Here is a 23,664-nt window from a genome sequence, read left to right on the forward strand (position 1 = left end):
TTTGCTTGTGAACATACCCTAAAACTGGATTTTTTTGCCGCAAACCATGTCAAAACTGCACAATTTTGCAAAAATTGTGGCAAAGTGGTGCAGTATTGCCACAGTTCACTGCAAATAAAACGCATTTTGACCTTAGCGTGTGAACCCAGACTTCTAAGACTACATAAACCAACTTTACCAATTATTTTGCTTTGGTTCGACATAGACAAATGCTGGTAAAGAAACTATGCAAAAATGCCTTATGGAAACCCAGCCTAAGGCTACATTCATTTGTTGCGTAATTTGGTAAAAAAAAATCTGCTTCGAAACCGCAGATAAAATCTGCACTTAATGGTGCGTTTTGATGTGTTTTAGGTGTGGTTTTCACATTCTGATGCGAAAATAGGTACGGTTTTATGCTGCGGATTTCGGTGCATTTTTTTAAAAACTTGTCAGATACAGTTCTGAGCCAGAAATGCAAGATAAATTGACATGCCCCGGATTTTAAAATACGCACCACATGTCAATTTACGTGTGCAAAAATTCTGTAACTTTACTTGAAACCTCATTTACTTTGCTGCCACTGTATTAAGCTGTGGATTTGTCGCAGGAAAATCTACGCTGCAAATCCCCATGTAATATGCGTTGTGTGTATTTGGCCTAAAAAAACCATTTTATGGGAGAATGGATTTTGGATCGGGTGCGGTGGCATTCTACCATTTATCTATCAAAATAGTTATATGAACATTCCTAGATCCGCTTCTATAATGAAAAATTTATATATATATTTAATATATCGTTTTCATGCAGTTTTAAAAACTTGGTATTGATGCAACTTCCTGCCGTATCACTGCCAGTATATGTCGAGTGTGATTGTATAGCTTCAGTGGGGTTTTCCACAGTCACCCTTCCCACCCTTTAAATTAGGGGAGGCCTATGGTATAGGTAGCACCGTGGTAGGTGACATGCATAGTTATAAAATAATAGAGCTTCTTATTGCATAGAACATTGTGCAGATTGATGTGTACAGCGGAGCTAATGTGGAGCTAGTTAGATTCTTTGTGTGTTTCTGGTATAGTAATCCCAGCTTGGAAGCAAAGTCTATCAGCTTGTATATCTAGGAGGCGGGGGCAAGCACTGTGGGTAAGGAACAGGCTCTAGCATTGTAAAGCTATTTGGGTGACAAGATGATTCCCAGCTGTTCTCCTCTAGTCTCATCTTTCCCACGCTCGCATTCTTACGTATAATGGTGGATCTAAAAGAACACTAGTGCTAGGCCGTGCTTAGATATATAGTTCACAGTCTACATCTATCCCTTACTGTCTATAATACAACTACCACCAAAAAAAAATAAAAAAAGAAGTGAATGAAAAAAACGGACTAGTGAAAAATGCAGTCAAAGAATATAAACTAGAGCAAAAAAAATAAATTATAAAAGTTTTCGAAAATGGAGGGGCTTTTCATTTTTTTCAGCATATGAACATAATTTTTTAACCCTGTCATACAGTGATTGTATATATGTACTCATATATTTTGTGTAGCAGCTGCTTATTCTGTGCCTACTATAACCGTTTACAATATGCATCAACTGTACATAGACATGTATTTTCTGATGCAAGCTGCGAATAACTTTATGCCTGAGAACTTGGTAGAATATTTCCGACTTAAAGAGGTTATACCGCCAATAACATTTATCCCCCTTCCACAGCGTAGGGTATACATTTTTAGGTGTGGTTTGAGCATTTGGACCACTGTCATTTGCTAGAAAAGGCAACTCCAGTCAATCCTCACCAGGACAGCCATGGTAAAGAGATGTACGGAGCGGAGGCAAAGTATGCGAGCTGCCGCTGCACAGTGTGCTCACTCAACGGTTTTAGTGTTTCCCACAGAGTTGCAAGGATTCTTGGCCATTGTTTCAAATGAAGGACTCCCACTGATCTATCCTGTGGATACTTTAGGCTGGGTTCACACGAGCACATTACGTCTGTAATGGACGGAACGTATTTCGGCCGCAAGTCCCGGACTGAACACACTGCAGGGAGCCGGGCTCCTAGCATCATAGTTATGTACGATGCTAGGAGTCCCTGCCTCGCTGCAGGACAACTGTCCCGTACTGAAAACATGATTACAGTACGGGACAGTTGTCCTGCAGCGAGGCAGGGACTCCTAGCATCGTACATAACTATGATGCTAGGAGCCCGGCTCCCTGCAGTGTGTTCGGTCCGGGATTAGCGGCCGAAATACGTTCCGTCCATTACGGACGTAATGTGCTCGTGTGAACCCAGCCTTAGGTGATACATTTTATAGATGAGAAAACCCTGTTACCCTTAAAGGGTTGTCCAGTTTTAAAATACCTTATTTGCTATAATTGTCCTCTGAAAATTAATTATTGTCCTGCTACTGGGACCCCTAGCAGTTAGTTTTAATCTGTAGGGGAACCAAAGGGTTTAATTATTTCCTAGTGCACCACGATGGATATAAAGCATCACATGGTGTCCGTTGAAATCATTCGGCCGTACATGCATAGTAGCCAACATTTGAATTTTGTTCCTGGGACACTTATGGTGTGGCTTCTTTGGCGGGTGTGTCTAATGGGAGTGTGGCTTATGTTGTGGTTGTGGCTAATGGGACGTGGCTTTCTTCCCAGAATTTCTACATACAAATAAACAAACAGAAATTTCTGCACTAGTTTTGCTGACAACTACTATGGTGGCAGGTATCTCTAGTTATATGGTTGTTTACAGGAAGGTGATGTCTCACTTTATCACCAAGGCTAAGTGATATGTGGTGACCACTACTGGTAGTGTAAAAACCAGCGTAGATAGTGCCACACTCAGGGCCCCTTGTAGATGGTGCTCTATACTGCCCCCAGTAGATAGTGCCACACACTCCTACCTGTAGATATTGCCACATTGCTCCCTGTAGATAGAGCCACACTCCCCCTGTAGATAGAGCTACACACGCCCTGTAGATAATGCCGCAGTGCCCCCTTTAGATAATGCCACAGTGCCCGCTGTAGATAGTGCCACAGTGCCCTCTGTAGATAGTGCCACACACCCCCTGTAGATAGAACCACACAGCCCCCCTGTAGATACAGCCACACAGCCTCCATGTAGATGGGGCCACAGTGCCCTCTGTAGATAGTGCCACAGTGCCTTCTGTAAATAGAGCCACATACCCCCTGTAGATAATGCCACAGTGCCCACTGTAGATCGTGCAAAAGTGCCCTCTGTAGATAGTGCCCCACATCCCTTGTAGATAGAGCCACACAGCCCCCTGTAGATAAAACCACACAGCCCCCCTGTAGATAGAGCCACACAGCCCCTCTGTACATGGTGCCACAGTGCCCTCTGTAGATAGTGCCACAGTGCCCCCTGCAGATAGAGACACTCAACCCCTGTAGATATTGCCAGAGTGCCCCCTTTGATAATGCCACACTACCCGCTGTAGATATTGCCACAGTGCCCTCTGTAGATAAAGCCACACAGCCCCCTATAGATGGTTCCACAGTGCCCTCTGTAGATAGTATCACACACACCCTTTTTTAGATAGTGCCACACACACCCTTTTAAGGGGCCACATTACCCTCTGTAGATAATGCCACATTGCCCACTGTTGATAGAGCCACACAGCCCCCTGTAGATAGAGCTATAGAGCCCCCCTGTAGATGGTTCCACATTGCCCTCTGTAGATAATGCCACAGTGCCCTCTGTAGATTGTGCCACAGTGCCCTCTGCAGATTGTTCCACAGTGCCCCTTGTAGATAGTTCCACAGTGCCCTCTGTAGATAATGGCACACACTCCTCTGTAGATAATGCCACAGTGCCCTCTGTAGATAGTGCCACAGTGCCCTCTGTAGTTAGTGCCACACATCCCATGTAGATGATACCACTGTGCCCTCTGTAGATGAAACAGTGCCCTCTTTAGATAGTGCCACACACACCCCCTGTAGATAGTGCCACACATTCCCTTGTAGATAGCGCCAGTTTCCTGTTCTGCCATAGTTTTCAATTGTATCTGCGTTCTGAGGATGCAGATATAATTAAATATTGCAGTTGTCAGTATACGTCCGGGACAGTAATTTGCCAGGGCCCTCTCTGTAAATTCGGGAAAGTCCTGGCAAATTCGGGACTGTTGGCAACTATGTACATGTAATACATGGACACGCCAGGTCCTTCATAGACAGAGGCACTCTTTGTAGCCATGCTCCACTCATTCATTGAGATCTGGAATGAAGCTATTAACTCAGAATGCCCTAATAGGTTATCTAAAAACGGCTTTACTAAATCTTTAATTACAACTGAAAGATAAAAAGATCTCAATATGTTTAAATATATTTCCGCAAGCAAAGCCTCAATTTAGATTTCTTATTCACACAAATGTTGTATATGTCTGTGTGACGGCCATTAAAACGACGGCCGTCACACGGACGCATGTATTTCAATGGGGCCATTCACAAGGCAGTTGTTTCAATGGACCGTGTGAAGGGTCTGTTGAAAAACAGAACATGTCCTATTTTCTGCCGTTTTCACGGATCCTTGATAGACTCAAGTCAAGTTTGCATTCGTTCGTGAGAATAAGCCCTTAATGAGTGGTATCATCAGTGCTAGTCCTCTTGCTTTGCTTTCAAATTGCCTCTGTTTTATGGCCGCAGATTAAGGCCCCCTGCACGCAGCCGTAGTCGTAATCCCGGTCTGTGATTTCGGCTACGGCCGTCCATGAACAGTCACCCGCATTTGCGTGCCGTTCTCCTATTATAAAGTAGATAGGGAGCACAGTCCATAAAATCATAAATAGGACATGTCCTGCTTTCTACGGCCAAATACGTGAAGGTGTCGTGGGCAATACAAATGAATGGGTCCGTACTTTGATTCGCAATTACGGTCCGTAATTGTGGATCAAAATTACGGCCATGTGCATGGGGCCTTAGAAGAACCACCAGATGAAATCTACAAAGGGCCATTTTGTGTACATTAATGTGGATACTGTATTTTAGTTCCAGGCTGAGATATGATTGCTTGAATTTATAGGCCCAAAACCTGAGGATGCATAATACTGAGAGATATTTTTTTTACCACAAATCCCCTTTTGATTTCTGTCAGGTATTGTCATAGAGAATTCAAATCACCACCCACAGCTTTATTTACGTCCTACTTTACTTGAATAGCGTTAGAAATGTGTGAACGTTGATGTGAATGGAGACTGCACCTGTCGGAAAGCAGAGGGTAAATGTCATTAGAATCTCCCAGTAGTGCAACTTTAGGCTTTAGCCTGTAACTACTTAGCAAATAAGATAGTAAACATGGCAATAAGCATATTGTATGTGGCAAGAAGAGGAGTTTAGAACAATTTTAGATTTTAAGAATAGTGAGAAAGAAAACTAAGATATCCAAAGATTCCATAATCAACAGCAATAATCTTTAATACAGTACAATATACTTTTTATGAGACTAAGAGGTCAATCTAATGCTATCTTTTGCAGCTATTAGGGTACAATGACAAGCCCCTTACCCTTCAGATGTTCATTGGCACTGCAGATGAGCGCAACCTGAGACCTCATGCATTCTATCAAGTTCATCGAATCACAGGAAAAATGGTAGCTACACCCAGTTATGAAGCTCTAGTGGGAAGCACCAAAGTTCTGGAAATGTCCCTTCTGCCTGAGAACAACATGTGTGCCAAGTAAGTTGCATGCCACAAACAGGAGTGAAATACACTAAAGTGACTAATTTCTTTCCACTTCTACTGTGATATATTGAGAATATACATTATATATATATATATATAGACATTTATTGGTAATGTATCTTACTGGTTTGATACATCCTTGATGGATGCTGTTTATGTCCGTGTTCCAGTATAGACTGCGCTGGAATCTTGAAACTCCGGAATTCAGATATCGAACTCAGGAAGGGTGAGACAGATATTGGCCGCAAAAACACACGTGTCCGACTTGTGTTCCGGGTGCACATTCCACAAGGAGGAGGAAAGGGAATCTCACTACAAGTGGCCTCTATACCTATAGAGTGTTGTAAGTAAAGATTATCATAGAATTACAAGATCATTATATGTTGAATTGTTAGTTGCTACAAGTTTTGAAGGGATGTGCTTTAGGCTCAAATACTAAACCACTATATTTTTCTCTAAAATGTCAAATTGCACAGAAAGTACAAGGTGACTATGGAAGTATCATACTCAAGACTGATATACACTTAGAGAAGAGGGGCTGAAAGAAAGGTGACAGCAGAAAACTGTCTTTGTATACCAGTATGTAGGTGGTAAATAGGTGACCAAAAAACTTAGCTCTATAACTCCAAAATGGCTTACTATGGGTGCAACTTCCTGTCATCAGTTACAGAAGGAAGAGCAGCTCTGGTACACCAGCTGGCATCTAACAAGTTAAATACTGTACAGACTTAGGGCCTGTTCACATCAGCGTTATCCTTTCGTTGAGGAGTTCCATTGAACGTTTCCAACAGGTTAACCCCTCAACGGAAAGGCAAACGTAAACATTAGCTTCCGTTTCCCACACCATTGATCTCAATGGTGACGGAAACGTTGTTATTAGTTTCCGCTTGTCACCATTGTGACAGGGTTCCGTTGTTTTGACAGAATCAATATTGATTCCATGAAAACAATGGAACCCTGTCACAAAGGTGACAAACGGAAACCCTTAGCAAAGGGTGTTGGGTGTTGTATATATGTACTGAGCTTGGTTTTGGTGTTGTATATATGTACTGAGCTTTGTTCTGGTGCTGTATATATGTACTGAGCTTTGTTCTGCTGATGTATATATGTACTGAGCTTGGTTCTGGTACAGTATATATGTATGAGCATGGTTCTGGAGTTGTATATATGTACTGAGCTTAGTTCTGGTGTTGTATTTATGTAATGAGCTTTGTTCTTGTGCTGTACATATGTACTGAGCTTTGTTCTGGTGCTGTATGTATGTATTGAGCTTGGTTCTGGAGCTGTATTTATGTACTAAGCTTTGTTCTGGTGTTTTATATATGTACTGAGCTTGGTTCTGATGCTGTATATATGTACTGAGCTTTGTTCTGGTGCTGTATATATGTACTGAGCTTGGTTCTGGTACTGTATATATGTATGAGCTTTGTTCTGGAGATGTATATATGTACTGAGCTTGGTTCTGGTGTTGTATTTATGTAATAAGTTTTGTTCTGGTGCTGTATATATGTACTGAGCTTGGTTCAGGTGCTGTATATATGTACTGAGCTTTGTTCTGGTGCTGTATATATGTAATGAGCTTGGTTCTGGTGCTGTAAATATGTACTGAGATTTGTTCTGGTGTTGTATATATGTACGGAACTTTGTTCTGGTGTTGTATATATGTAATGAGCTTGGTTGTGGTGTTGTATATATGTACTGAGCTTTGTTCTGGTGCTGTATATATGTACTGAGCTTTGTTCTGGTGCTGTATATATGTACTGAGCTTTGTTCTGCTGATGTATATATGTACTGAGCTTGGTTCTGGTACAGTATATATGTATGAGCATGGTTCTGGAGTTGTATATATGTACTGAGCTTAGTTCTGGTGTTGTATTTATGTAATGAGCTTTGTTCTTGTGCTGTACATATGTACTGAGCTTTGTTCTGGTGCTGTATGTATGTATTGAGCTTGGTTCTGGAGCTGTATTTATGTACTAAGCTTGGTTCTGGTGTTTTATATATGTACTGAGCTTGGTTCTGATGCTGTATATATGTACTGAGCTTTGTTCTGGTGCTGTATATATGTACTGAGCTTGGTTCTGGTACTGTATATATGTATGAGCTTTGTTCTGGAGATGTATATATGTACTGAGCTTGGTTCTGGTGTTGTATTTATGTAATGAGTTTTGTTCTGGTGCTGTATATATGTACTGAGCTTTGTTCAGGTGCTGTATATATGTACTGAGCTTTGTTCTGGTGCAGTATATATGTAATGAGCTTGGTTCTGGTGCTGTAAATATGTACTGAGATTTGTTCTGGTGTTGTATATATGTACGGAACTTTGTTCTGGTGTTGTATATATGTAATGAGCTTGGTTGTGGTGTTGTATATATGTACTGAGCTTGGTTATGGTGTTGTATATATGTAATGAGCTTTGTTCTGGTGCTGTATATATGTGCTGAGCTCGGATTAGGTGCTGTATATATGTACTGAGCTTTGTTCTGGTGCTGTATACATGTATTGAGCTTTGTTCTGGTGTTGTATATATGTATTGAGCGTTGTTCTGGTGCTGTATATATGTACTGACTTTGTTTCTGGTGTTGTATATATGTACTGATCTTTCTTCTGGTGCTGTATATATGTACTGACCTTGTTTCTGGTGTTGTATATATGTATTGAGCTTTGTTCTGGTGCTGCAAATATGTACTGAGATTGGATCTTTTGTTGTATATACACTACCGTTCAAAAGTTTGGGGTCACCCAGACAATTTTGTGTTTTCCATGAAAACTCACACTTATATTTATAAAATGAGTTGCAAAATGACTAGAAAATATAGTCAAGACATTAACAAGGTTAGAAATAATAATTTTTATTTCAAATAATAATTTTCTCCTTCAAACTTTGCTTTCGTCAAAGAATGCTCCATTTGCAGCAATTACAGCATTGCAGACCTTTGGCATTCTAGCTGTTAATTTGCTGAGGTAATCGGGAGAAATTTCACCCCATGCTTCCAGAAGCCCCTCACACAAGTTGGATTGGCTTGATGGGCACTTCTTGCGTACCATATGGTCAAGCTGCTCCCAAAAAAGCTCTATGGGGTTAAGATCTGGTGACTGCGCTGGCCACTCCATTACAGATAGAATACCAGCTGCCTGCTTCTTCCCTAAATAGTTCTTGCATAATTTGGAGGTGTGCTTTGGGTCATTGTCCTGTTGTAGGATGAAATTGGCTCCAATCAAGCGCTGTCCACAGGGTATGGCATGGCGTTGCAAAATGGAGTGATAGCCTTCCTTATTCAAAATCCCTTTTACCTTGTACAAATCTCCCACTTTACCAGCACCAAAGCAACACCAGACCATCACATTACCTCCACCATGCTTGACAGATGGCGTCAGGCACTCTTCCAGTATCTTTTCAGTTGTTCTGCGTCTCACAAATGTTCTTCTGTAATCCAAACACCTCAAACTTCGATTCGTCTGTCCATAATACTTTTTTCCAATCTTCCTCTGTCCAATGTCTGTGTGCTTTTGCCCATATTAATCTTTTCCTTTTATTAGCCAGTCTCAGATATGGCTTTTTCTTTGCCACTCTGCCCTGAAGGCCAGCATCCCGGAGTCGCCTCTTCACTGTAGACATTGACACTGGCATTTTGCGGGAACTATTTAATGAAGCTGCCAGTTGAGGACCTGTGAGGGGTCTATTTCTCAAACTAGAGACTCTAATGTACTTGTCTTGTTGCTCAGTTGTGCAGCGTGGCCTCCCACTTCTCTTTCTACTCTGGTTAGAGCCTTTTTGTGCTGTCCTCTGAAGGGAGTAGTACACACCGTTGTAGGAAATCTTCAGTTTCTTGGCAATTTCTCGCATGGAATAGCCTTAATTTCGAAGAGCAAGAATAGACTGTCGAGTTTCACATGAAAGCTCTCTTTTTCTAGCCATTTTGAGAGTTTAATCGAACCCACAAATGTAATGCTCCAGATTCTCAACTAGCTCAAAGGAAGGTCAGTTTTATAGCTCCTCTAAACAGCAAAACTGTTTACAGCGGTGCTAACATAATTGCACAAGGGTTTTCAAGTGTTTTCTAATCATCTATTAGCCTTCTAACACAGTTAGCAAACACAATGTACCATTAGAACACTGGAGTGATGGTTGCTGGAAATGGGCCTCTATACACCTATGTAGATATTGCATTAAAAACCAGACGTTTGCAGTTAGAATAGTCATTTAGCACATTAACAATGTATAGAGTGTATTTCTGATTAATTTAATGTTATCTTCATTGAAAAAAACTGTGCTTTTCTTGCAAAAATAAGGAAATTTCTAAATGACCCTAAACTTTTGAACGGTAGTGTATGTACTGAACTTGGTTCTGGTGTTGTATATATGTACTGAGCTTGGTTGTGGAGTTGTATATATGTAATGAGCTTGGTTCTGGTGTTGTATGTATGTACTGAGCTTTGTTCTGGTGTTGTATATATGTAATGAGCTTTGTTCTGGTGCTGTTTATATGTACTGAGCTTTGTTCTGGTGCTGTATATATGTACTGAGCTTTGTTCTAGTGCTGTATATATGTGCTGAGCTTTGTTCTGGTGTTGTATATATGTACTGAGCTTGTTCTGGTGCTGTATATATGTATTGAGCTTTGTTCTGGTGTTGTATATATGTACTGAGCTTAGTTCTGGTGCTGTACATATATGTACTGAGCATTGTTCTGGTGCTGTATATATGTATTGAGCTTTGTTCTGGTGTTGTATATATGTACTGAGATTTGTTCTGGTGGTGTATATATGTACTGAGCTTTGTTCTGGTGGTGTATATATGTACTGAGCTTTGTTCTGGTGTTGCATATATGTACTGAGCTTGGTTCTGGTGTTGTATATATGTACTGAGCTTGGTTCTGGTGCTGTATATATGTATTGAGCTTGGTTCTTATGATATATATATAACTCCAGAACCAAATACATAACTCCATAACTCCAGTACATAAATACAGCACAAGAGATAATTTGCAAACTCAGTTTAACCCCTCCCCTGCCATATAAATTTGTATGGCATAAAACTAAAGCTCCCAGTATGGCCAAAACGATGGTAAGGCTATGCTGGGAGTTGTTGTTTCACAAAAAAAGAACGATAGTACTGATCAGTCACAGGGAGAATAAACATTTACATTTGGTGACTCACCGGTGTCGATTTCTCAGATTGGAGTCGTTCTTTATCTCTTTTCTTTGGTTCTCTATGCTGACTTCTCCCGGCCACAACCTATTTCTGCAGTTTGCCGCTCAGATGTCTTCATCTCTTCACTTTTCCAACATTTCTGCACCTATAAACGAAGATAAAATTCTCATGGTGCTGCACTCTATTCTCCTAGATATAATAGTATCATACACTGTGCCCCCGAATATAATTATATCATACAATGTGCCCCAAATATAATAGTAGCATACACTGTGCCCCTGAAAATAATAGTATTATACTCTGTGCCCCCGAAAATAATAGTATCATACACTGTGCTGAATATAATATTACTATACACTGTGCCAATGAGTATAATGGTATCATACACTGTGCCCCCAAATATAATAGTATCATACACTGTGTCCCCGAATATAATAGTATCATACACTGTGCCCCTGAATATAATAGTATCATCCACTGTGCTCCTATATATATTAGTACTGTACACTGCGCTCCTGAATATAATAGTACTATACACTGCGCTCCTGAATAAAATAGTACTATATACAGTAATCCTGAATATAATAATATTATACACTGTGCTCCTGAATATAATAGTACTATACTTCAATCCTGAAAATAATAGTGTTATACACTGTACTCCTGACTATAATAGTACTATACACTGCGCTTCTGAATATAATAGTACTGTACACTGCGCTCCTGAATATAATCGTACTATACACTTCGCTCCTGAATAGAATAGTACTATACACTGCAATCCTGAATATAATAGTGTTATACACTGTACTCCTGACTATAATAGTACTATACACTGCGCTTCTAAATATAATAGTACTGTACACTGCGCTCCTGAATATTTTCTTACTATACACTGCGCTCCTGAATATAATAGTACTATACACTGCGGTCCTGAATAAAATAATACTATACACTGTGCTCCTGAATATAATAGTATTATACACTGCAATCCCGAATATAATAGTGTTATACACTGTACTCCTGAATAGAATAGTACTATACACTGTGCTCCTGAATATAATAGTACTATAGACTGTACTCCTGAATATAATAGTACTATACACTGCGCTTCTAAATATAATAGTACTGTACTCTGCGCTCCTGAATATTTTCTTACTATACACTGCGCTCCTGAATATAATAGTACTATACACTGCGGTCCTGAATAAAATAATACTATACACTGTGCTCCTGAATATAATAGTATTATACACTGAAATCCTGAATATAATAGTGTTATACACTGCACTCCTGAATAGAATAGTACTATACACTGTGCTCCTGAATATAATAGTACTATAGACTGTACTCCTGAATATAATAGTACTGCACACTGTGCTCCTGAATATAATAGTACTATACACCGCATTCCAAATTATTATGCAAATGTTATTTTTCGCTGATTTTCCTAAATAGTCGACGCAAATGACAGTCAGTATAATCTTCAAGCCATCAACCGTTGGAGAATAATGCGAATTTTATTAAATCAATGATAACAGATTTTTTTTAAGTAAAAAAACTCAAAATGCACTGTTTCAAATTATTATGCACAACAGAGATCAAAACATTTTAAAGTTGTAAAGAGAACTAAAATGGTAATTTGTTGAATTTGCAGCATCAGGAGGTCATATTTACAGAAATCAAAAGCTCTTTCAATCAAAAAAACTTAACAGGCCAAGTGACATGTTAACATAGGACCCCTTCTTTGATATCACCTTCACAATTCTTGCATCCATTGAATTTGTGAGTATTTGGACAGTTTCTGCTTGAATATCTTTGCAGGATGTCAGAATAACCTCCCAGAGCTTCTGTTTTGATGTGAACTACCTCCCACCCTCATAGATATTTTGCTTGAGGATGCTCCAAAGGTTCTCAATAGGGTTGAGGTCAGGGGAACATGGGGGCCAAACCATGAGTTTCTCTCCTTTTATGCCCATAGCAGCCAATGACACAGAGATATTCTTTGCAGCATGAGATGGTGCATTGTCATGCATGAAGATAATTTTGCTACGAAAGGCACGGTTCTTCTTTTTGTACCACGGAAGAAAGTGGTCAGTCATAAACTCTACGTACTTTGCAGAGGTCATTTTCACACCGTCAGGGACCCTAAAGGGGCCTACCAGCTCTCTCCCCATGATTCGAGCCCAAAACATGACGGCGCCACCTCCTTGCTGACCTCGCAGCCTTGTTGGGACATGGTGGCCATTCACCAACCATCCACTACTCCATCCATCTGGACCATCCAGGGTTGCACGGCACTCATCAGTAAACAACACGGTTTGAAAATTAGTCTTCATGTATTTCTGAGCCCACTGCAACCGTTTCTGCTTGTGAGCATTGTTTAGGGGTGGCCGAATAATAGCTTTATGCACACTTGCAAACCTCTGAAGTATCCTACACCTTGAGGTTCGCGGGACTCCAGAGGCACCAGCGGCTTCAAATACCTGTTTGCTGCTTTGCAATGGCATTTTAGCAGCTGCTCTCCTAATCCTATTAATTTGTCTGGCAGAAACCTTCCTCATTATGCCTTTATCTGAACGAACCCGTCTGTGCTCTGAATCAGCCAAAAATCTTTTCACAGTACGATGATCACGCCTAAGTTTTCTTGAAATATCCAATGTTTTCATACCTTGTCCAAGGTATTGCACTATTTCACGCTTTTCGGCAGCAGAGAGATCCTTTTTCTTTCCCATATTGCTTGAAACCTGTGGCCTGCTTAATAATGTGGAACGTCCTTCTTAAGTAGTTTTCCTTTGATTGGGCACACCTGGCAAACTAATTATCACAGGTGTCTGAGATTGATTACAATGATCCAAAGAGCCCTAAGACACAATACCATCCATCAGTTTAATTGAAAAACGAATAATTAAATGTTTATGACACTTAAATTCAATGTGCATAATAATTTGGAACACGGTGTACACTGCGCTCCTGAATATAATAGTACTATACACTGTACTCCTGCATATTATAGTACTATACAATGTGCTCCTGAATATCCTAGTACTATACACTGCACTCCTGAATATAATAGTACCATACACTGTACTCCTGAATATAATAGTACTATACACTGTGCTCCTGAATATAATTGTACTATACACTGCATCCGGAATATAATAGTATTATACACTGTACTCCAGAATATAATAGTACTAAACACTGTGCTCCTGAATATAATAGTACTATACATTGCGCTCATGAATATAAAAGTACTATCAGGGGCGTAGCTAAAGGCTCATGGGCCCTGGTGCAAGAATTCTGCTTGGGCCCCCCCCTGCCGCGCCTATGGCCACCCACCTTGCCCAACAGCCCCCCCAGTATACTTCTCCCATAGCCGCCCCCACACAGTATAATGCTCCTCGTAGCTGCCCCATATACTATAATGCTCCCCGTAGCTGTCCCCATACAGTATAATGCTCCCCATAACTGCCCCTATACAGTATAATGCTCCCCGTAGCTGCCCCCCACACAGTATAATGCTCCCATAGCTACCCTCCACACAGTATAATGCCTCCATACAGTATAATGCCCCCATAGCAGACCCCATACAGTATAATGCCCCTCATAAATTCCCCCATACTGTATAATGCCCCCATAGCAGCTCCATACAGTATAATGCCCCCATATCAACCCCATACAGTATAATGCCTCTCATAGCTGCCCACACACAGTACAATGCCCACATAAAGTATGATGCCCCCATAGCGGCCCCATACAGTATAATGAGTCCATAACTGCCCCATACAGTATAATACCCCCCATAAATGCCCTCATACAGTATAATGACCCCATAGCAGCCCCATATAGTATAATGCCTCCATAGCTGTCCCATACAGTATAATGCCCCCCATAAATGCCCTCATACAGTATAATGCCCCATAGCAGTCCCTTACAGTATAATGCCCCTCATAGCTGCCCCCACACAGTATAATGCCCTCCTTAGCTGCCCCACACAGTATAATGCCCCATACAGTATAATGCCCCCTTTAGCTGCCCCCACACAGTATAAAGCCCCCATAGCTGTCTCCCTACAGTGTAATGCCCCCATAGCTGCCACCATATCAGCCCCCCCCCGACAGTATAATGCCCCCATACGGTATAATGTCCCTCATAGCTGCCACCATATCAGCCCCCATACAGTATAATGCCCCTCATAGCTGCCACCATATCAGCCCCCCATACAGTAATGCCCCTCATAGCTGCCACCATATCAGCCACCCTCCTTATACAGTATAATTCCTCCATATATGCATAATAGTAATAAAAATAAATAAAAATAATAAAGTTACTTACCTATCCCCGTTCCCACGACGGGTGGAGGAGGAGATCCTTCTCCTCCTTTGCCCTGTGTTATGAGTGACTCGGCGTAGACAGGCGCGATGACATCACTAAATAGCACCTGTCTGTGCCGAGCCGCTAATAGCTCACGGCAGTGAATGCTGGAGGAAGGAGCCGTCAGCTCCTTGCTCCAGGATTAAATTCAACTGGATCTGCATCCTGAGGGTGCGAATACAGTTGGAAGCAGGACCTCGGTGACCCACAGTTTGTAATGTATTGTGTCATGCAGTTTGTGTTTGCGGTGGAGAGAGGAGAGGGGGGCCTGTAATTTAAAGCCCCTCTCCACCGCAAACACAGACAGTAATATACAACAGACAGTACAATACAATACAATACAACACACATACATTACGGGCCCCCTCTGCAGCTCACCTGCAGTCTTCATGCTCTCCGCATCGGCTCTTCAACAGTGGCTGGAACGCCCCCTCTCGTGACGTCACGGTCACATGGTACACTGAGTGTACCATGTGACTGTGACGTCTAAACAAACCATGCCCATAACCAGGAAGTGCCGGCATCACGGCACATACAAACTTTGTATTAGCACGCTGCGTGGCAATGGGGGCCCTGCAACTGCGACTGCTGTGACCCTTATAGCTACGCCACTGAGTACTATACACTGCACCGCTGAATATGAGGGTATGTGCACACGTAGTGTCTTCAGGCGTATGTTGGGGCGTTTTCGCCTCGAAAAACGCCTGAAAAAACGGAAGCAGAACGCCTACAAACATCTGCCCATTGATTTCAATGGGAAATATGGCGTTCTGTTCCGACAGGGCGGTTTTTTACGCCTCATTTTCAAAAAATGGCTCGTAAAAAGACGCCCACAAAAAAGAAGTGCATGTCACTTCTTGAGCCGTTTTTGGAGCCGTTTTTCTTTGACTATAGAAAAATAGCTCCAAAAACAGCCGTAAAAAACGCAGCGAAAAACGAGAGTTGCTAAAAAAAAGTCTGAAAATCAGGAGCTGTTTTCCTTTGTAAATAGCTCCGTAAATTCAGAAATGTTTGAGTTTGCGTGTGCACATACCCTAATAGTACTATACACTGCGTTCCTGAATATAATAGTATTATACACTGTACTCCTGAATATAATTGTACTATACACTGCGCTCTAAATATAATAATACTATACACTGTACTCCTGAATATAATAGTACTATACACTGTGCTCCTAAATATAATAGTACTATACACTGCACTCCTGAATATAATAGTACTATAGACGACCCCGGATTGTCCTGGGGCGCGTCGTAGCAGTTATGCCAAGCCATGTCCTGCCGATCTGGGCCGCTTCCGAGCGGTGCCAAGGTTGTAGTACCAGCAGGACCAAGTTGGCAGCCAGCTGCGACCTCCTGCGGGGCTCTTGGTTCACCTCTCTCCACGGGTCCTCGACTTTGTTCCGATGCCTTGGAAGGGTCGGTTGTTTGAAGGAGTCCTCCTGCTCGGCAGGTTGCGAGCTGGGCCGTCGGTGAGAGCAGGTAGCCAGGATTGTCCTGGGGCACGTCGTAGCAGTTATGCCAACCCATGTCCTGCCGACCTGGGCCGCTTCCGAGCGGTGACAAGGTTGTACCGGTACCAAGTTGGCAGCCAGCTGCAACCTCCCGTGTGGCTCTTGGTTGACCTCTCTGCAAAGGTCCTCGACTTTCCCTGCTGCCTTGGAAAGTTGTCTTGTCCCCCGCGCGCTGCGAGGCCGCCCACCTCCCGAGCGCAATAAATAAAGGTAGTCTCAGCACTTCGATGGAAGGGGGGACTACCTGGTTGGTTGATCCTGCCAGTAGCATATGCTTGTCTCAAAGATTAAGCCATGCACGAGTAAGTACACACGGCCGGTACAGTGAAACTGCGAATGGCTCATTAAATCAGTTATGGTTCCTTTGATCGCTCCAACCGTTACTTGGATAACTGTGGTAATTCTAGAGCTAATACATGCCGACGAGCGCTGACCAACCGGGACACGTGCATTTATAAGACCAAAACCAATCCGGGGGCTTGGGCGGCAGGGTCGGGAACAAAATACCCCATTTTGTTGCCCAATTTCTCCTGAGTGCAGCAATACCCCATTTGTGGCGATAAACTGCCGTTTGGGCCCATGGGAGGCCTCAGAAGGGAAGGAGGGCTGTGTGTTCTTTGGAGTGCAGATTTTGCTGGTTTGGTTTTCGGGTGCCGTGTCGCATTTGCAGAGCCCCAGAGGTATCAAAGCAATGGAAACCCACAAGAAGTGACCCCATTTTGGAAACTACACCCCTCAATGAATTCATTTATGGGTAATGTGACCATTTAGACCCCATAGTTTCTTCACAGAACTTATTTGAATTGGGCTGGGAATGATAAAAAAAAAATTTTTTCCAATAATATGTCGTTTTGGCTGAAAATGTCTTATTTTCACAAAAAACAAAATACCCCATTCTGTTGCGCAATTTGTTCTGAGTGCCGCAATACCCCATTTGTGGTGATAAACTGCCGTTTGGGCCCATGGGAGGGCTCAGAAGGAAAGGACCACCATTTGACCTACTGGGGATTTTCTAGTGCAAAGTCATGTATGCAGAAGCCCCTGAGGTACCAGTACAGTTGAAACCCGCAAGAAGTGACCCCGTTTTAAAAACTACACCCTTAAGGCATTCATCTAGAGGTGTAGTGAGCATTTTGACCGGAGACCTGCACCCCATAAACTGTAATGTGGGTTTTCCCGGGTATGGCAATACCCTACATGTGGCTGTTATCAGCTGCCTGGGCACACAGCAGGGCCCAGAGGGGAAAGACGAGGGGGGATAAGCTGTGCGGAGTGCATCAGGGTAAGTAAAATTGGGGTAAATTATAAACCAAGGGATGTATGATAAATTTTAAAACACTCTTTCATACAGAGCTCTGGTTACTCGGGACACGTGTCACATTAATATATTGTGTCATCCCTTATCGCCCTCTTATAGCAGACTTTGCACCTCTTTTGACTTTTTCCCTTCTTGCCAGTTTGGGGAACTTCTCCTGGAAAGTGTTGCCCTGGTACAATGCGTGTGGCCCCGCTTTCAGAAGGACTGGGTGCCCCCCCTTCTTGGTCCCTAAAGATTAGGTTCTTGATAATCACCTCTTGAAATTCCAGGAAAGTTCCCCTCTGGCCTGCACATCGATGTAGCACGTACGCATTGTACAATGCCATCTGTATGATGTGCACAGCCAGCTTCTTATACCACACCGCATGGCGCTGTAGGGCTTCAGGACTTGATCTGACAAGTCCATCCCTCCCATGTACCTATTGTAGTCCAGGATGCAGTCTGGTTTGGGGGTGGCCTTTCCTTCATATATCCTAAATCTGTAGGTATAACCTGATGCACTCTCGCACAGCTTATACATCTTCACACCATACCTTGCCCTCTTACCCGGCAGGTACTCGTGGAATTGAACCCTCCCTTTAAAATGTACCAGGGAGTCATCAATAGAAATACACTTCTCGGGGGTGTATGCTTGGGAAAACCGGGCACTGAAACGGTCTAATAGGGGTCTCCGTTTATACAAACGGTCAAAACTGGGGTCATCTCGGGTTGGGCACGGCTCATAATCAGTATAATGTAAGAAGCGAAGTATTGCCTAATTTATTTATTTTTTTAGGTTCCAGTTCAGTTCTGAAGTTGCTTTGAGGGGCCCATATATTAGAAACCCCTATCAAACACCCCATTTAAGAAACTAGACCCCTCAAAGTATTCACAACAGCATTTAGAATGTTTATGAACCCTTTAGGTATTTCACAGAAATTTAGAGCAAAGTAGAGGTGAAATGTACTTTTTTTTTTTCAGAAAATCCTCTTTATACCATTTTTTTTTATAACACAAAAGGATTTATCATAGAAACACAACTCAATATTTATTTCCCAGATTCTGCAGCTTTGAGAAATATCCCACATGCGGCCCTAGTGCGGTAATGGACTGAAGCACCGGCCTCAGAAGCAAAGGAGCACCTAGTGGATTTTGAGGCCTCTTTTTTATTAGGCACCATGTCCGGTTTGAAGAGGTCTTGTGGGGCCAAAACATTGGAAACCCCCAAAAGTGACCCCAATTTGGAAACTAGACCCCTTGAGAAATCCATTGTAGTTTTCTTGGGGTGCATGAGGCTTTTTTATCAGTTTTTATTCTATTTTTAGGTGGCGTGGTGACTAAAAAACAGCAATTCTACTATAGTTTTTTATTCTATTTTTTTTTACAGCGTTCACCGTGCGCTATAAATGACATATTCACTTTATTCTGCGGGGCGATACGATTACGGCGATACCATATGTTTATAGTTTTTTTTTATGTGTTATGGCGTTTGCACAATAAAATAAGTTTTGTAAAAAATCATTCACTTTTTGTGTTACCTTATTCTAAGCGCCATAACTTTTTTATTTTTCAATCAATAAAGCCATGCGAGGACTTATTTTTTGCGTAACGAACTGAAGTTTCGTTCAGTACCATTTTTAGGTACATGCGACTTTTTGATCTCTTTTTATTCCATTTTTTGGGAGGTGAAGTGACCAAACAATTGTGATTGTGGTACGGTTTATTATTATTTTCTTTTACGGCGTTCACCGTGCGGGATAAATAACAAAATAATTTTGTGGTTTAGGCCGTTACGGACGCGGCGATACCAATTATGTATAGTTTATTTGTTTCTTTATATATTTTTATTAATAATAAATGATTGATAAGGTAAAAAGGGGGATTTTTACTTTTAATACTTTTAAAACTTTTATTTTCTTATTTTTACACATCTTTTTTTTACTTTATTGCTTTGTCCCACTAGGGGACTTGAGGGCAGGAGGCCCTGATCGCAATTCTAATACACTGCACTACATGCGTAGTGCAGTGTATTAGAACTGTCAGCTACTCACTGACAGCAAGCATAGTGGGTCCTGACGTTGTCAGGACCCACTAGGCTTCCGTCTATGGCATAGCCGGACGCCATTGTTTGGTGTCTGGTTGCCATAGTCACCATCGCCGGCCGCTATCGTGTAGCAGGCCGGCGATGGCAGCTTAACCCCTAAAAAGCCGCGATCTCTATAGAACGCGGCTTTTAAGGGGTTAATCAGCGGGGACACAGCGATCGGTCCCCGCTGTAGGAGCTGTGACAGCTGCTGTACGAGACAGGAGCTGTCACAGCTCCTGTATGTGTCGGGAGGACGGCCGAAACGGCCATTACTCCCGAGACGTACTATTAGGTCATGGAGCGCGAACGATACAGCTGCCATGACCTAATAGTACGTCCAGGAGTGGGAAGGGGTTAAACAAAAATATTTGTTTTCCATCGCCGCATTCCAAGAGCCATAATTTATGTATTTTTCAGTCAATGTGGCCCTATATGGGCATGTTTTTTGTGGCATGAGATGTAGTTCTCATTTGTACCATTTTGGGGAACATGGGACTTATTTATTAATTGTTCTTTTTGGGTAGAATGGAAAAAGTATATATTTTTGTACGCCGTTCATCATGCGGTTACAATCGCGGCAATTCCATAAATGTGTCATTTATTTTTTTTACAGTTTTACCAAATAAAACCACATTTTATGTAAAAAAAAAATGGTTTTATTTTTACTGCCCACTATTTTTTTTATTTTTAATAAACTTTCCGGAACTGTATATACCAAAAATGTTTAGTTCTACAAGGGGACTTCACAATGCAATCACCTGATCGCTGATATAATGCTGTGGTATACTCAGTATACTAAAGTATTACTGCCTGTTAGGCTATGTTCACACAGGGTGGATACGCTGCGGAAAAGCACACAGCTTATCCGTCCTGGGCGCCGCATGGTATTCCGGCCGAAAAACCAGACCAAATTGTAGAGCAGTTTTTCGACTGCAATGACTGCTGCGGAAAACTGCACGCATAAAATAAACAACACATCCTGCAGAGCGGCCTCTTAGGGTGACATTTCATCCCATGTGACCGCTGAAGCCTGTGATTGGCTGCAGCGGTCACATGGGTAGAAACATCATCCTAGGAGGCCGGTCTGGATGAAGAAGCACGGAATTCTGGGTAAGTATAAGTTTTATTTTTTTTCTGAGTTGCGTTTGCAGCTTTTCTGCCGCAAAAAAATGCAACATCTGCTATTTGTTGCTGGTTTTATCTCCCCATTAAATTAAATGGGGAAAACCAACAACAAAAAAGCAGCGATTACGCAAATACAATTGACATGCTGCGGATTTAAAAAAAAACAAAAACGAACCACAGGTCAATTTCTGAGCGTTTTTCCTGATCATCATTTACACAGCGTGTGGATGAGGTTTGTTCACATCTCATCCACTTTGCTGCTACTCTATTATGCTGTGGATTTTTCGCAACAAAATCTGTTGCGGAAAATCGGCAGTATTTACGCTATGTGTGAACTTACCCATAGTGTTAAACTGACAGTCAGCCTGTTAAGACGTGCCTCTGGCCTAATAGGGAGGAATTCATGGCAGGCCTAGGGGCCTTTGTGAGGCAACCCATCGGCGACATGGCAACCATGGGTTGACAGTCTGCAGCATTTTAAAGGTTAAACAGCTGGGATCTGAGTTATCTCCAATCCTGGCCGTTGCAACAGGTACCCGGCTATCTGTCAAAGCCAAACTCCCGCGGTAATAGCATGGGCACAGCTTCTGCACATCAGAATGTGGGAAGGGGTCCCTTCCCAGGATGTACATGTACATGTAATTGCGTTAAAGGGCTAAAGTAACACGTGGCCGAAGGATTTTAGGTGGAAAAACCTCACTGAATATGCGAGCAAATGCTGTGTGTGAATCCAGTTTATCAAGTGAATTGAAACAGAAAAGTGGAGTAATGTGCATTAGAAGCATGATGCAAGTCACATATTTATGAAAAACGAGCACCATTTTAAGCATGTTCTGTAACCTGTATGACAAAGCAATGGTTGTGCCAAATTTATTATTGATTTGCGCCATTTCTGGAGAAAAATTCTGGCAAACATGTATATAATGCAGTGTGTGTCATTGTGATAAATGTTGTGCAATGTGCACTAAGTTAAAGATGTTGTTTTTCCTTTGTAAAGTGTCTTACGACACATACACTTACATAATATAAAGAGTTTATTGTGAAACATGTTACAAGTGCATACTCTACACCTTAAATGTCAAACAAAGTATCGCAGGGTTTCTCCAACTTTTTCTTCTGGGCCTCACTAGCTAAACCTTGTAACACCTGGGCTTCACCAGCAGTTGACATCCATACCAAAAGAGGAACATGTAGAGTGCCTACAACAGTGCCCTCAATATCAACCTTAAGATGCCCAGTACCAGCTACACAGTCTGCGTTACCAGCCCATGAGCCCCCAGTAACAGCCAATGTGCCCCCAGTCGTTTTTTCCACGTTCCCTGCTCTGCTTCCACAAGGAGCGGACACTATCACCTAGTTTGCTGACCATGGGTAAGGCTGGTGTCATGCTTATTGCTTTATAATACACTGTCACTTTACTTCATCCTCCTTTGTGTATATATGCGTAATGGACCTATTACACACTCACTAGGTTGGAAATCTTCTCCTTGTGAGGGGAGGTATACACTACTTCATATAAACAACTGCATGTTACTTTGTTACCCCATGTAAAGGTATCAGCAACAAGATTTGTTACTACTTCCTCCATTTCTTACTAGAGTCTTATCTTTTTGTATTTTTACATTGTTTGTGATATATGTTGAATAAAAGTTAAAACATTTTTATATATATATTGGCTTCAACTGCTTTATTTTCTCGTGTTTGGATATACGTGTCCTGTGTATTTTCCTTTACACAGGACAGCAGGAGAAACTACACAAGATGACTCGGTGTTCCTATGTTTTGTGTAGATTTTCCTACACAGGACACTGGGGAAAGGGGCCTTGAGTGTATCCGACCCCGAAACCGCAGCAAAATCTGCCCAAATATCTGCACCAAATCTGAATTTTTTCGGTGCAGATTTTTAGTCAGATTTATTGCTGTCTATAGCAGCCGACAGGAAAAAAAAAAAAAAAGACTTTACTTCCCTTCCCTGGCGCTCCCATAGCAACGCGTCCCTTCTCCCATCGCTGGTTTGTGTACGGCCGGTCTGCTGTGATAACTTTATGTCAGATGTGTCTGCTGAAGCATCACTGAAGGCCGCCTACACTGAGACCAGTCAGGAGACCAGGGACGTGTTGCATTGGAAGAGCCAGTAGAGGTGAGTATAGTGATTTTTTTATTTTATTTTAACCGCTTTCCAACCCATGACTAAAATGAACGTCATGGAGCGGGGGGTGAAGTTTACAGCGAGCCCCCTCCATACGCTGCAGGTGTCAGCTGTGTATCACAGCTGACACGCTGCTCTAACGGCCAGGAACATTAAATGCCGTGGTCAATAGTGACCGCAGCACTTAAACCATTAGAAGGAGGGGGCGGCCCACTCTGACAGCCCAACGACCCCCCACAACGCGATCCAGGGACACTGATGGTTGTCATGGCAGCTCGGGGGCCTAATGGAG

The 23,664-nt window shown here is 42.2% G+C and overlaps 1 protein-coding gene across 1 annotated transcript in view; it reads left to right on the forward strand.

Moving 5' to 3' along the window:
• Positions 1-23,664, forward strand: part of NFATC4 (nuclear factor of activated T cells 4) — a 92,232-nt gene that overhangs the window by 42,341 nt on the left and 26,227 nt on the right. The window contains exons 4-5 of the mRNA XM_075828965.1: positions 5,462-5,661; positions 5,838-6,010. Of these exons, the coding sequence (XP_075685080.1) occupies positions 5,462-5,661; positions 5,838-6,010 (373 nt within the window). The remainder of the gene's footprint in view (positions 1-5,461; positions 5,662-5,837; positions 6,011-23,664) is intronic.

The sequence above is a fragment of the Rhinoderma darwinii genome, chromosome 1, assembly GCF_050947455.1.
Source record: "Rhinoderma darwinii isolate aRhiDar2 chromosome 1, aRhiDar2.hap1, whole genome shotgun sequence".
Taxonomy (NCBI): Eukaryota; Metazoa; Chordata; class Amphibia; order Anura; family Rhinodermatidae; genus Rhinoderma; species Rhinoderma darwinii.